Source organism: Chaetodon trifascialis, chromosome 13 (genome assembly GCF_039877785.1).
Source record: "Chaetodon trifascialis isolate fChaTrf1 chromosome 13, fChaTrf1.hap1, whole genome shotgun sequence".
Lineage (NCBI taxonomy): Eukaryota > Metazoa > Chordata > Actinopteri > Chaetodontiformes > Chaetodontidae > Chaetodon > Chaetodon trifascialis.
Genome location: NC_092068.1, coordinates 13,261,338 through 13,277,421, shown reverse-complemented (window position 1 = coordinate 13,277,421; position 16,084 = coordinate 13,261,338). Strand labels below are relative to the sequence as shown.

Sequence of the window (16,084 nt, the reverse complement as noted above, 5' to 3'; positions counted from 1 at the left end):
TGTGTGTACCTCTATCTGACGATAATCGCAGATGGCTTTCACAGGGATGGAGGATCTCACAGGGCTGTCAGGGTTCCTGGGCCTGAGCTGCACAATATGCTTGGCCCTGCCCACTAAGCCAGCTACAGTGCTGCGGTACTGAAGGAGCTGCTCTTTCTCATCCTGGAGACACATCACACCAAAAAACAATTGTTGTTTCCTTCAGTTTTATTTTCAACTACCTCCACATGCACACATGCTTCATATCTGTTTACCATTGACTCCTGAATGAGGTCCTCCAGCCTGTGCAGGCTGCTCGTTCTATCACAGCTGTATTTTCTGTGAATAGCATCTTGCAGGCTCTTAAGGTAGTCCATGGACTCTTTGGCATCACTGAAAAACTGCACAGGGGAAGAGTGAGAAATTAGATGTGACCAAAGATACGCACTACTGACTGGGAAATGGGCAGTAACTCACCTCAAAATAAACAGCATTCTCTTTGAGATGCTGTTCTACACATGAGCAGAGCTGTAAAATCCAGCTCCACTGCGTCTGCATGGCAGCTCTGTATGCCTGGAGGACAAACAAGACACAGCATCCAGGTTGAACAGCCAGAAAAATACAAGACTTTTACAGTCTTTTAATCATTGTAGGAGCTGAATGCAGGGTGGAGACACTACTCCTCTATTAAATTTGGAATTTGCCATACTGACTGCAGAGCTGAGTACACAGAAAAAGTGTTTACTTCAATAGTGAGCCTGGCTGGGTGGTTCTTGAGCATGAGGCGGTCTGCCTTGTCCTGCACAGACTTGATCACTTCCTCCTTTTCATCCAGTTCCCTCATCAGGTCCTGTATGAAAGACATTAAGTTGAGTATATCTGGCATCCAGCCGTGGCAAAGGAACAGTAAACTCCATCCTCTCACACAATCTCATATCCTGTCACTGACTGCAAAGTTAATCATTCAGGCAACAAAAACACAAATCCCTTCACTGACATCATGGTTTAATTAAATGAAGGCCACTGTAATTTAGCCAAACCCACACAACCAAAAACTGTCTGAACAAGCCCTTGTTATTCAGTCTGCAAGGAATATTGCACAGATTAGGTTCCAGTTAATTAGAAAAAACTTGTCAATGGCTCACAGCATGGTAGTCTCTTTTCTTGGAGATGCTGCTGTTGCGATCACTCCAGTCGAAGGCAACCTCCTCTTCCTCCTTCTCATTCAGCCAGATGAGCTCCTGAGTTGCCTGCGACACAAAGTCATGCAGGCTTTCCAGGTGGCTTTGCCGCTCCTGTGAACAGCTCTGAAAGGAGCAGACATTCATAAAAGTCAGACTACTAAAAGCACATCAGTCACGTATAGAATTTACAGTTTAGGTTCGGGACAGATCACTTACCAACAGCCGCTCATACTGCTTCTCTAGTTTGTTCAGTTTGTCTGAATAAGTTAGTTTCAGGGGTAAGTTCATCTGAATCTGGCAAAGGAAAAATATGTTTAGTTTCCACCGCAGAAAACTTTATTCAGAGAGTTATAAGGAAGTTACAGAACATGTAGTTTTGTTGATGTTTTCCTTCACTCACTTACCTCACTGAGTTTGGCATCTTTAAGACTCATTTGAAATTCTTCAATGGCTCTATGTACACTTTTGTGGTTCTCTAAATGCATTTCCACACTTGGCAAATCGGACCCCCACTCTGAACGATCAAGCTGCAACTTTAAAACAGTGAAAAAAAAAAAAAAAGAATAAATAAAAAGTTTAAATTTTGTGCACACATTTGAAGCCACAGTACATTAGACAACCCTGATTTGGGACGCTGTGTGAAACATAAATACCAACAGAATGAAGTGTTCCTGAGCCCATGTAGTAACATGCTTTATAGGATGCCCCTTTCACACCTAATCACGATACTCTCACCTGTTACCAATGAGCCTGTTTACCTGTGGAATGTTCCAAACAGGTGTTTTTGGAGCATTCCACAACTTTCCCAGTCTTTCATTTGCTCCTGTCCCAACTTCTTTGAAACATATTGCTGGTATCAAATTCAGAATAAGCATATATTTGCAAATATCAATGAAGGTAATGAAGCCACCTTTATTGTCTATGAACTGCTTTCAATTGTGTATATGTCAAAAAGGATTAAGAAGTTATCACATCCTGTTTTATTTATGTTTTGCACAGCGAATCATGGTTGTAAACAAACTGATGGCATCTTCTCACCTGCATCTCTTCTACCCAGTTCAGCAGGTCCTGAACAAATTTCATGTTGACCTCCTCTTCTGTCATGCTGGGGTCTGCCAGTGAGGATTTCAGTAAGGGCTTGCGGATCTGCATGTGTTTCAAATGCCTGAGGCTGCCTGGGTCCATGCCGCCACCGCTCCCCATGTAGCTCTGGACTGAAGCGGGCTGCAGACTGGGGGTCAAGGCAGGGGTCAAGGACGGGGTGAGGCACGGTGTAAGGCTAGAGGTGAATGTGGACCCAGGGGTGCCTAACCCCCCCGGGGTGAGTGCAGGAGTAAGGGCTGGTGTTAGGCTTGTGTTGATGTTCTGCGAGAAGCCAGAGTTCAGGCTTTGCGTGATGCCTGAGATCATCATTTTGGTTTGTTCTGTTGTCAGGGTGCGACCTTTGCTGTACACAGAGGAACACTCAGCTCTCAGGACTAGGAGGTCATCCCGGAGTTTTGATACCCTGTAATTAGGAAGGAACAACAACATGAGATCTCTTACTGCATGAGAAAATGCTGTGTGTTATTCTTGTTAGAGGATATACTCTGTACCTTTGGACAAGTTGATCTGCAAAGGGAAATTTCCCATCCAGAAGGATCTGGATGTCCACCACTTGTTGTCTGAGGATATTCTCACATTCCAAAAGGTAGCCAGCAATCTCAGCTTCATTTAGGAACTGAATCCCAGACTCGAGACGTTTTGCATCCTTTGCAGAGGAAAAGACAAAACTCAACACAAAGACTGGACACTCTGAGCTATTTTAACAGCACTTAGGTTAAGTCAAACAGAGACTGCACAAAACTCACAGACTGCAGGGCCGTCCTTGCCAATGCCAGCTTGTCCTCTCCATTAACACAGTCCCGCTGGACCCTGTTGGCAATCTGCTGCAGCATCTCAAGCCTGCAAAAAACAAAAAGATGAAACAGTAAGTTTACAGCTATCGCTGTTAGTCAATAAAAACAAAGCCCACTGGAAGCTCACCTGGATCCATAGCTAATGCTGTTATTGAGAAACACTGAGCTGTTCACGTGTAAAGGCTCGGTGAGGATGGTGTCATACGAGCCATAACTGTTGAAGCTGCTGTCGCTAACAGACGAGATCCTGCTCAAATAGGCCATCTTACTTTACACGGTAAGCCACTGCTGCTATAATCACTGCTACAATCACCGTTACATTTCTCCTCCCTACCATCCCTCTGAAAGAAGCCCAGCCTCGAGCGTTCGCAGACCTAACTGATGGAGCTGCTTTCAACACGCTCGTATTTATAGCTGCGCAGCCAGGTGAGAAGCGTGTAAAATGAATCCCACCCTGTATTGATGCGCTGCCCTTGGGGGATAAAAATGAAACAGCAGGTTGAGACAGTACACCTTTATAAGAGCTGAGACTGTATAAAGTGCTGCCAAGCTGCTGTAATTGCCGTTTCTGCCAGTTTTCACCACACCCAACGTTAATGCTGTAAATATGTGTGTTTATAGACCATGAAGGCAGGAATGGAGATGTAAACATGTCTAAACTATCGTCAACAGAGAACGTCCAAGTCCAAAAGAAGAAATTTGAGTTTCCATAGCAATAGGATCTACTGCACACAAACACTGATGAAGGCAGAGCAGCAGACAGAGCTTAGAGACTTGACTGAGCTTGCCGTAAGAGAGCAGTCACTCTATAATATATCAGAAAACATCTCCACTGAAGCATCATATGACAAACAACGTGCCTCTTTTGTCTTCTGCCATTTCTGATTTTTTTTAAAGTAGATATTCAATCTGTGATGATTCTGTTCCTGAACTGCAGAACAAAACAGCAGTCAGTATTATTATTATTCCATATTTAACGATAACAATAACAACACCTTCTGAACATACACCTTTATATTGTAACATATTCTTATGTAGTATGTGTTTGTCACGTATGACCTTTTCTTTTGCTTTGTGTTTTGAAGCACGTTGAGTCTACGCCTCCCGTATGACATGTGCGAGGTAAATAAACTTGGCTTGTTTGCTTACTAATGCAAATCACTCGTCATCTGTTGATGCAGAACAAAACTCAGCCTTATCAGATGCAAACAGTGCACTTTGGCTGCAGTAAACCTGATCAAGATATATCGTGAGCTCAAAAATATGTTGATAGAGCAAACATCATAGTGTGCAATCGTTCAGTGAGGGGATTTTTACTTTAATAAAGAAAGCCAAAGTCTGGCATAAACACTGACCCTCGGCGTTCGGTTTCAGCAGACATTAGCGGGCTTGCAATATGATGCTGGAGCGCTCCGCCTGCGCCAACCTCAGAAACTGTTTTGCTGACTCATATGGCATATTTGCTCCTTTATCTTCATGCTGTATGAAAAGCTTGTCACAAAGAAAAGCTGTGCGTGGCCACAATATTTCCTGCTTTAAATCTGTGAATGTTGCCTCAAACATTCACACATTTTGTCATATCAGACACCAGCTACAAGTCTGCTAGTTAAATGGTGACCTTTGGCTGACATGTAACCTGTAATATTAGGTTGTAAAGGCTGTTCAGACTCCGTGGCTGCACGTACCTTTCCACCTCAGGCCTCAGGCTCTTCTCTCTCTCCAGCATGGCAACAATTAATTTGCCCCACTCCTTCTCCACGTCATTAGGGTGATGACCCTGCGGTAGCTGAATACGTCCAAACTCGATCCACATCTGTCAGGCACAGCGCAATCACAGACTTGTCATCACTACAATGTGTAAGACTACAAACATCGAAGCAACAGGCTCTGCTGTTCTGCATTTGTATACCTCAAGCATTTTGTAGAGAGTTTTGATTTTTGTCTTCTCGTTCTCTTTCAGCGGGATTTCGTGTTCTTTAAACTGCAGATACTGTGTATAAAGTGCCTGTAAAAGAAAGCAGAGACTTCAATAATTTTCTGTGCTTGCACCATAAAGCATCAGTCGAGATATTAACCAGGATAAAAGCATATGTCCATACTCTCCCCTGAGCTGATAAAAGCTATTGACTTCTCCCAGCAAATGGACGCTGCTGCTTTCTCATATGCATCAATATCACTTTAAGTCTCAGTTACAGCAGTGAGACTCTGCATGTGGGCAAACTGAAGCAGACACTTGTCCTTCACCTTAATGACACTGTATGTAGATTCTAAGCACTCTGCAAAATGAGACAGTTGAAACTCAATTTATGCACAAAAAAACTCATAATAAAATACCTTGAGTTCCACAGGGTTGTTGGGGAATGATCTATCTGACATTATGGCCACGTTGTGTTTGATCCACTGGCTGAGGTATTTGATCATGTTCTGGTACTCCACCCATTTAATATCAACATCCTGTTTGGAGAAAAAGGATCATCAGCAATAAAGCATTTTTCAGCACTTGGATCGGGTGGAGTTACTGGTGGAACGATGTCGTCAGCTTACATTAGGACTGATTCCATCTACACCATCGGGTACTTTGGGGAAGGCATCATACAGTGTTGAGACGTATGTGATGACTGATTTTTCATCCGGAGACTGAACGTCCACGTCTGATAAGGGAAGTAGAATTCAAGAGGTCACAAATGCAACACATGACAATGAGCTATTCCTCAAGCCAAAATCCAAGCCTCACTCCACACGATTCATAGCACAAAGCTGTGAGTCAAACCAACATGACAGCGTGTATGGCTCTCACCCTCGGGGTCCAGGAGTCTGGCCACCCCCAGCTGCTCAGCGACACAAAACGCGTGCTCCAGATTTGATCGGTTGGTCTGCGACGACACGCGGCTCATGTCAACCATGTCCGGCCTGCAGAAAGAGAGACCAGTAAGGCACGTAAAAGGTGTGCCAATGAAAAGAAAGAGGGCAGAAGACCACGAAATCCACCATATGCATGATATAGCTTGGCTGCAGCTCCATTGATGTCACCTGTATTTATGAATGATGGCGTTAAACAGCCTCCCATCCCTCCAGGAGGTTGTGAAGTTATCACATCGTACGCCTACATAGCCCTCTGTTATCTGCTTGGACCAGAGCAGCAGCCTCTCCTTGGCTGTCATGTCCTCGGACTCACCCGTCACGTGGATCTCCGAGATCTGTCACAAAGACAAATACAAGACGTGGAATACGAGACTGTAAATGTGCAGTGGAACCCACAAGTTTGTGATTAAGAGCAGTAACAATAACAGCAAGACCTCGAAATATGCAATCAAATGTGACAAAACCGCAAACTACAGCCTTAAAAACACATCTGCATTAAATGAACACCTTGATGTCTCAGCAAAGATGTCACAAAGATAGTAGTCATTGCACAGGGACAAAAGATGTATTTCATAAGACTTGAATGTAAATGTAAGAGTGTGTAAATGGGGTAAAAGGTTCCTCATTCGGTCCACTGACAGTTCTGTACACACTTTAAACATGGAAAAATCCAGGAGGTCAGAAGTGTGAGATAGAGTTGTGTAATAGACAGTTTTACAGCATGTTAATGATAATTAAGATGAGCTTAATCTAAGTGTTGTTGTGCCACACTGGGTCCAAAGCACAGCTATGACACCTGAACATGAGTTTCTATCCATCAAACCATATACAGTAACACTGATTCAACCTTTTGCAGACTGTGTTCTGCTGTAACTCGCATCCCAAAAACCAAAATTATGGAAACACTTCATCACAAAACGATTCTGCTGGAAGGCACGTGGAACACGAAAAGGAAACGTCACAACATGGTGACGTCACAAAGCAGGACGAGACAGAGAGCAGATTTTACAAGACGAACTTCGATCAATCAATCAGCCAACCAGTCAATCAATCTCTATCAGGCCCTGAGGGCGGAATGTGCATCCAGGTGCCACCATCAATCATAAAAATGTTAACGATTGTCAGGAATATGAAGCACTTCAGATGAGATGGGATTAACAGACACAAATAACATCATCCTGAAGAAAAAGATCCCCCTGCAGAGCAGCCTGTCCGCAGAGCAGCCTGTCCGCAGAGCAGCCTGTCCGCAGAGCAGCCTGTCCACAGACCAGCCTGTCCACAGACCAGCCTGTCCACAGACCAGCCTGTCCACAGACCAGCCTGTCCAAAGCATGACAGGAGATTAACAGGTCACCAAAACAAAGGTCGATTTCGTCCTTTTAGTCCAGCTGGAACCACAAACGGAGGATGATCTGGACTTTAAGAACATGCTTAGTCTAAAGGTTAAAGAGCTGAATTTTACTGGACACTTTGACAGCACTGTTGAGTCTGTTTCTACTAGACAGATTGAGACCACATCACAATGCAAAAGGTTAAATAGACCCAAAAAAAAGACTTTGACTACAGCACCACAGCCCTGTTCTGCTCCTGTAAAAGACTCACTGTATCACCAGCAGATTTTAAAATGTGGCACTTTTTGTACGAAGTCTGGCAGCCATGAAGGTACAAAATATAAAGACGAGGGGACAAACCGCTTTGCATGTAAATCTAAGTATAATTTCTTTGGCCAGCTGTTGAATGAACTCTTGATGTCTATGTCAACACCCTGTTGCTGTCTCTGCTGTACTTACACACAGATGAGCAGCATAAATATCTTAACACAGGTTACACATGAATCTGATCACGCTGCCACAGCACTGCTTACATTCATTTTCTGCACAGGTGATGCCTGTGGAGCACATACATTCTATAACATATGATTTTTGAGTTATTGTGTGTCCACGAATGACTGCAAACACTGACAGAAAGGCACCACAATGATGACACAACACTCGACAAACACTCACCATGCTGACGAGGCGACTACAATTATGCAATACGAAAATGAGCTTTAGAAAATTAACTGCTTTATTTTAGGGTACTTATTCCCTGTAGTGCTTATCTTCCATTTAAACACCAGGTCCACAGTGTTTAAGTGACATTATACCCCAACCAAACCCCTTATTAATCTGTGATGAATCATACCCCTAATGGCTATAAATAACACCTTATAAGTTTACCTCATGTTGGGTGGAAATACATTTGGCAGGAGCTGGAAGACGTTCCACGTAACCAGAGCAGGTGTAGGCCCTCCGTCTCCTCTTCCTGTGTGCTTGTGAGCCCCATATAATCTTGGCAAAGGTTTCCTCGTTCCCGGGTCTGTCATTACCCCTCAGAGTCCGCAGCATGTGCTCCACTGCTCCAAAGCTAACCGCCCTCCTTAACTGCCGCTGTAGCAGCTTCTTCACAAGCAGCCCTTCCTTAGCTGAGGGACCCCTGGACGTTGTGTTGATGCCATGAAGCTTTGCTTCTACACTGGATGTGCTTCTGTCACTGTCTGTGTGCTCTGTGGAAAGCCTTCCCGACCTGTAAACTAACCTCCTCCTGACAGATGGATTACAGGGATCTCTGAGGATTAAAACTGGTACCTCTCCAACATAGACACCTCTGCTGATGCTCTCTTGCCTGGAAAGATGCGTCTCCGCCTCTGATGGTTTATCCAGCTCTGCTTGGGGCACCCCTGTGTTTCCATCTGGACCATGTTGAGGCTCTTGGCTACTGCAGATGCTCTTGCTTGTAACGGCCTCACTTCCAGAAGCCCCAAGAGATTCAGCAGGCTGAAAACCTTCTGATTTCCTCTTCTTCCTCTGAAAATAGCGGCGACCTTTGAGCTCTTTAGAATCGGGATTCAGTGGAGCTTTCTTCGGGTCAACATAGCATTCCTCTTTAGGGCCTCGAACACAGCCACAGATGTTTCCCATGACTGACAGTCACACAGTAGTCTCTTACCCATTGACAGAGCTGAACTCCCAACAGCGAGCTGTCTTCAGACCAAGTATCCTGAGAGCTCCGCTTTATCTGAAGAGCAAATATCTGTCCCAGTGACAGAAAGTCACTTTCACACTGTGTAACTAGCGCACAATAAGCAGTGGCAGACAACCCGGCAGCCAGAGATAAAGCTCCAGTCAGAGCAGAGTTGACTTTTTCCTTTCATTGACGCTCAGAGACTCTCAGCTGGGAACTGGTCAGCCTCTCTCTCTCTCTCTCCCTCTCTCCCTCTCCCTCTCTCTCTCTCTCTCTCACTGCATTGCTCTCTTGCTCGCATGCTCTGTCTTACTGTAGGTCTCTCCTCTGACACTGGAATCCTTTCTGACCTTTGAAACATTTCTCTGGCTTCGCTAATCCAGCACAAACGCCATAAATGTACACACAGACATGGCCCTCGTGCTTCTATAGCTCTCAGTGGGGCAGGAATGAAAAAGGCTTGTGGACGGACCTGTTTGGGGCTGGCTAGTCTGCCTCGTCTGCACAGTAAACATGCACACGTCACAGCCGCCTCTTATGTTTCCTAATATTTGTGCCTGTAACGAGGGGCAAGAGAGGACAAGGGACGGCCACCTATTATGCTGTGAGAAACTTTGGCTCAGCAAGTTTGGCTACATGAACCAGAACAGAGTGCCAGCCGGTCAGAAAGGCTTTGAAAAACAGAACAGCGTGGGTCAACGAGAGCAGCAGAAGCAGAGGCAAATCCGAGCTGGACAACAAACTGCTTTCACTTTGTCTTTTAATCAAGCCACGTACAATGCAGAGCCAGAGGTGGGGCTTAAGTCCAATGGTTTAAACAAACACTATTATCTGAACAGATCACCACCACCGCAGTTCACAAGGGGGCAAATGCTCTGACCAGGAAGTGATTCACCATATAAAACCATTACAACAAGATAACATGGGCATGACAGAGTGTGGCGCAAGCCCACTGTGGAGGAAGCTATCAGCAGAGGAGAAATAAGCAGTGCGTGAAAGAGTAATTATACTGCCACCACACAGCTCCACTAAAAATAACAGCGTGCCACTGTAAGCTTACAATACTTGAACACCAATGAAGTTTCCCTTAAGGTCAAAGTCACCTGACAGCCAACACAGCTCAAACTACAGTGTGCTGATTACTTCAGCTGCTACTTATGGCCTGCTTACAGTATGATCACACTATCAAATGCCGGTATTATTGCTATATTAGATTATGTTTCTGCATATTATGTTACAGTGGAATTATGGTTTATAGCATTTATATGATTTATATGCTCTCACTTGGTACAATAATAGTGAATGAATGTGATGAATCATGAATATATGAACAATATACATGAACAGATAGTGGCAGTCAATCAGGGCAAAACACACAGACAAAACAAACAAGCATAGAAACACCTGACAGCAGTGCATTGTCATTATGGTCAGCGGCTACACGAAAATACACATTACACTCTAGTGTCCTCCACGGTATGTTCCAGGTGAAAATAGCCACTGTGAAGAACACAATAACAGCAGCAGCAGCTTCATGCAATGAAATCAACTTCTTATCTGTACAGACATGATCAACCGCTGGATTGTGTCTGAAACACCTGAACACAAAGTCAGCAGTGAAATGAGGGCGAGAGCTAAGGTCAAACACAACAGAACACACATCCTGTCAGTACTCAGTTTAGTATCAGCTATTAAAAAAACAGCCTGCAGCAATAAAAAAATGTTCCCAGAACAACCCTTCCCCTTTAGGCAGGAGCTGATCCTGCATACTTCAGGCAAAGCCAGTCGTATAAAGCAGGTAATTTCAAAACAATGTTCGGCTCTTGCATGTCAATCTGCCATCAGTCATGCTTAGATAATAAAGCCAAAGGTGGATCCAATGACTACAGCACAACATTTTATCTTTGAGTGCCCTGCTATGCCTCCAAATCAAGAAGAAACAGGCCCATTGCTGCTGGATCAACTGCTGCAGGGCTTGCGTGAGACTGACGGCAGCAGGTGTTGGCATCATCACCAACGCTACCTGTCAGCGAGTTTGAGTGCAGGAGTCCAATTATATTAACTACTTTATCCCTCATTATTTCACTGCATCAGTCACACAGATGCATTCTTCTTCTAAAATCACAACTCAAGCTGCAAGTCTGACAGACGATCACAATATTCCTGCCCCGAACCAACAACTGAGTCATGCAGCAAGAGCCAAAGATATTAATAATCCAATGCAGCACAGTCACAGAGGGAGGAGGACAGAGGGAGCGTGAGCGAGAAGTGGTTAAAGTATGACGTTTCTGCATGCTGTTGGATTTTGACAGATACTTCAAATACTTTGGTGGACACCTGGATTCTTCTGGCACGCACACGCAGATTCATCCACTCGACATTTGCGTCACTCCAGCAATAAAATGGCAAGTATTTCCAGAGAGGGAACATTTTTGAGAAGAATCAGGGGGAAGTAGGAACTCAGCTTAGACCACAAAAACTCTTGAAAACCATTGCTACCATTAGTGTAATTGCACACTAATGCTTGGTGGTACTGATTTGTGCAAAATATGTGCACAAGGTAATGCTACAGATCGTTTGTGGTGTAAAAATGCTGTAGGCCAAGTAGAATGTGGTTTAAATCTCATGTATTACACAGACAAAACAAGACACTTTGAGGCCATTTTCACCTGTATATAATTTCGATACATCCTGTGAATACCACGACATTTCTGCTATAAGAAGCTACCTGATGTTACCTCGTCACGTTACAACACGAGCTGAGTCAAACATGAACTAAAGCGAGCCAGGTACATCGAATACTACATGAGAATCTGCAGTGAGTAAGACAGCAATCATTCAGCGTGATGCATGCTGCACAACTTTGACACCTCGTGGGCAAAAGCAGAAACAGCCACTGGGTGGGTGTGGGTGTGGATGTGAACTCATTTTAAAAGCATTAATCTGGAGGGCATTTGACAAACTATTACACAACTCAATCCCAAAACATGCCAGCATTTGTGCCGCGCTGACATAAAGTAAGCCCTGCTGAAAGCGCTCTGCATTAAAATGTCTGAAATATAACAAATCACCACAGAGCAGGATACAGAGACACATGCAAGATTAAAATAAACAGCCTTCATCAGTGTGAACTCATCAGTAGCATCTCAGTAATAATAATAACAATTACTTGGTTATCAAAAGCATGAGCATTACCAAGCCATAAGATGAAAACACTGACCTGAAAGTGCAGAATTATGGTCCAGATCAATCCCAGGGTCAGTTTTGGGTTACCATCTGTGATGTCGTCATTCCTGATATTTACAAGTTTCACCTGATGAGAGGAAACACCTGATTAACATACTCCATATCTGTAATATCTCTAAGTGTCAAAACAATGCTCTTGAGCTTCTAAACACATTTATTTGGTGTATTAATGGAGTAGAGTGGAACAGTGTTTTGCTTATTTTGACTTTCATGTGTGTCATTTATCAGGCACCACAAGGTGGCACAATAGTCATTATGTGAAGGAACACTGTGACCATACGGCTCAGAGCAAGAGAGAAAGAATGAATTCTTGCTACTAATTAAACGCTATAAACCTGCCACGACCGCTTTATCTGCCACATAGAGTGAAGAATGATGTGTAATTAATGACTTCACAAACAACACGAATCTGAAAATAGTCTCAACACATGATTGTTTTATTGCAGCTATAATCCAGGAGCAGGCTGATCGTCTGTAATAACTGTAATCAATATGCTGCAGGGGGAGATTTAAGGAAGTTTAAACAGTGAGATTGTTGTATGTTTAATGACCTCAGAGGACACATGCATGTGTCTGTGATGTTCTGCAGCTAAAACAACACAGCAACTCATTTGTGACCTCTCTATGAATCCTTTGTCTCAAGCCTTACGTCACATCTGGCTACAGCTCAGCAAGGCTGTGTTCTTCGTCACATCCTCACTGTAGTGGGGGAGGGGAGGGCAATCATAGCTCTTTGAAAGCCCACTAATGGGAGCTGTAGATGGCCCCCCCCTAAATGCTTCTATTACCATTTGTGGCAGCTGAACTGCAGTTTTCATAAAGAAAGATGGAAAAATGTCCAGCAGTGTGCGGTGCTGGAGAATAGGCAGTGTGAAGTAATCACCACTGGTGGGGCTGTCCCAGTTCAATTACACACAAGCCTTCGCTTGCCTCCGTCTGCCTTTGTGGTCGAATCGCTCACAATATGATGCAACTGTCAAAATACAATGTAGCTGCACACATGAGCGGATACATTTCCACATGCTAATCACCATTTACATAACTCACCATCCTGTGTCAAAGTGTTAAAATTCCTAATTAATTTTATGGACTTTCAGCTGCTGCTGCTGCTATGAGAGGACAAGAAATTGTTTGAGAATGCATTTGGATTGGTCCGTACCTGCCGCCTCTTTAAATAATCCAGTGCTATTTGTACATTCTGGAGCCTGTGGAAGCGCATCCTCCCCCTCTCCCGAGGCTGTGGACATAAAGAGGGAAGAGGGGCCATGCATGGTCATCAGGTTCTTCTCAACATCAGAGGACAAATTAAAAAAAATGATTAGTAGCAGAGAGGACACAGGACATGCTTCCGGGTTCTTACCCATTGATCTGGTGAGAAAACACACAAAAAAAACCCCTCTAACCACAACATGAGAAGCCATTTTTGCAGGCCTGCTCATAATCTGTGCATACAAAGAACATTTTCCACCATATGCATCTCTAGAAATGTGCTCTTATCATGCGATAACGAACTCAGTAGTCCAGCTAGCTCACACACTCCAACAGCTAAAGTGTACATAAAACACATTAAACATTTGGATGGCTGTGTTGCGGGTGCTAAATGTAAATCTTAACAATAATAGCAAAATGCTGCACTGTTCGAGCAAGTATCCAATCTCTTGAGGCGAATGCACGTGGACAGTCGGGGGCCACAGCATGAGCTAATGAAATGGAAAATGCGTTGGAGCTGCGGTGCAGCAGCAGCAGCAAAAGGCATTTCTTAGCTGATAATAGCTGAGAGAAGAATCCCACTCATCTCAGTAGCAAAGCAACAACATTTCTAAAACCCGTCTCCTTTCATTCAGTGAATCTCATTCACCTATGAAGCCGTCCTGAGGCTTCAAAATAGCAGACTACCCAGAAGCAGCAGATGAAAAATGTCCTGATGCTCACGTAGGATTGGAGCGGTTTGACTGCATGGCTCAATGATGGGCAAAGCCAGTGAAATGGATATAAAGACCCAGGCTTCATGGCCAATTTCCTTAATCATTTATTGCATCTTTTAATACCTTTGCAAGGCCAGTGTGCCAAATTTTTTCTGTCTCACATGTATGTTCAAAAAGACAATTTGAGCATGAAGATGCCTGGGTCTTTAGATCAAGTGCACATTTCTCTACATCATCAGTGTTATCTGAAAAGACTGGGACATTATTTCCTGATCAAAGGAAGTGGCATCATGAAACACAATGTGGCATAGAAAAGACAAATTTAGCTAAATTGGGAAAGGGGAAACAATTCACAGAAGAACTACAATATCTGCTAAAGCAATTGTGTAAGACTACAAAAAGACAATCATACAGTGGGATTGTTGCTACACTCCAGTTAACTGGCCACAACACGCTCTGAATTAGTTTGTTAAAAAGGGGTGGGGAGGGGGTGAGCCACACGTACCCCCTTATCATCATCCACTGTGTCTCCATGCTGCTCAACTGCACATGCTTCTGTCCCACTCACCAACCGCAATGTCTTCAGAAAATCACGCTCCCTTGGCTTATCACCGAAAAGGCAACACATGGGGGAGAAAGGAAGACATGGACACACATGGCGGCCAAATCAAAGGACGTGAGACAATGGACAGAAACCAATAAAGGGGGGAGAACAGAAGAGGGGGAAGGTAGAAGGAAAACAGGATGTAAACAGAAAATAGATAGCCACTTAGAGGATGAAAGTTAGTCACAAAGGAGAGGGAGTAACTGCTGGGCCTCCTCACACAGGAACACATGCAGTTTTAATACAGTCAGGGACATTACAGCATGGTAACATTATGGAGCTCAAGACTGTACACAGACTGCATTACCATACTTTAATATAAGATGAAAGAATGACATGTTAACAGAGAAATGAAATAATACTGCAGACAGCCTGCTGGATAACCGCAGCACTTCAGTAGCTACTGTCTACTGCAGCTCTGTCCTCTACTGTATGTGTGAGGGACTGGACACATGTATACACACTGAACTATACAGAATTTGAGCCTTCACGATGTCTCCTTAAACTGATCTATCAGGGCCACAAGTATTGAGAGCATGAGAAATCCCTATTATTGGTCAAAATAACGTGATTTAGACATTGCTTACTAATAATATTATAATAACTCCATTTAAAGTTCAATTTTCATTATAGTTTGCAAAAAAAAGTGGTCCCTGAGGAAGCTATCGTTACTCTATTTAATTGTTGTGTTTCTTTCTACATGTCTTGAAATGAATTAGGCTATTCTGCAAGGTTCAGGGCAATTTCCACAATCCTTATTTGAACTTTTTGGTTGAATAACAGCAGCAGAGTGACCTGCTGGGAACGTGGATTTACAAAATGCAAGTATACTTTCATACGTTTGTGAGAGTTCTCGCTCAGGTTTTGTTACTTAGCTTCTCAAAATAATGATAATAATATTTCCACATGTGGAAACAATAAAGTTCTAGTTCATTTTCTGGTCGTTCGAAGTTTTGACAGAGCTGATAAACAATGTCACAGTGAACACTGCAGCTGTGTTGTAATCATCATAACAGCCTGGCTTCCTGTACTCAAAAGAAATACCACTCATGGTTGCATTATTGCTCCATCACATTGCAGAAACCATGACATATGCATGAAAATATGACAGATACCATGTCATATTTTCATGCTGGCTATGGGTCAGATGCAGTAATGTTTGTACTAATAAACTCAAGTGAGTATCTGTGAACAAATTATATGATGAGAGCTGTTCTATAGACCTTCTGCCTGCAATAATCTCTCCACTTACATCAGATAGACCAAAAGCAGACTCTTTAAAGAAAAACATCACTTAAATACAAACTGAATCTCAAATCAATGTTATTTAGTCCTTACTGCTTTCATTTTTTTGTCGCTATCGATTTGTGACCATTTCATTTT

At 43.5% G+C, this 16,084-nt stretch overlaps 1 protein-coding gene across 1 annotated transcript in view; it reads right to left on the bottom strand.

Annotated features, from left to right (window-relative positions):
- Nucleotides 1–16,084, bottom strand: part of dst (dystonin) — a 92,272-nt gene that overhangs the window by 60,168 nt on the left and 16,020 nt on the right. The window contains exons 4-21 of the mRNA XM_070977439.1: nt 13,332–13,409; nt 12,147–12,239; nt 6,092–6,258; nt 5,859–5,971; nt 5,606–5,712; nt 5,396–5,515; nt 4,971–5,066; nt 4,747–4,874; nt 3,014–3,107; nt 2,759–2,913; nt 2,202–2,670; nt 1,568–1,696; nt 1,380–1,457; nt 1,125–1,286; nt 725–829; nt 457–552; nt 255–380; nt 10–162 (exon numbers count right to left, since the gene is read on the bottom strand). Coding sequence (XP_070833540.1) covers nt 10–162; nt 255–380; nt 457–552; nt 725–829; nt 1,125–1,286; nt 1,380–1,457; nt 1,568–1,696; nt 2,202–2,670; nt 2,759–2,913; nt 3,014–3,107; nt 4,747–4,874; nt 4,971–5,066; nt 5,396–5,515; nt 5,606–5,712; nt 5,859–5,971; nt 6,092–6,258; nt 12,147–12,239; nt 13,332–13,409 — 2,469 coding nt within the window. The remainder of the gene's footprint in view (nt 1–9; nt 163–254; nt 381–456; nt 553–724; nt 830–1,124; nt 1,287–1,379; nt 1,458–1,567; nt 1,697–2,201; nt 2,671–2,758; nt 2,914–3,013; nt 3,108–4,746; nt 4,875–4,970; nt 5,067–5,395; nt 5,516–5,605; nt 5,713–5,858; nt 5,972–6,091; nt 6,259–12,146; nt 12,240–13,331; nt 13,410–16,084) is intronic.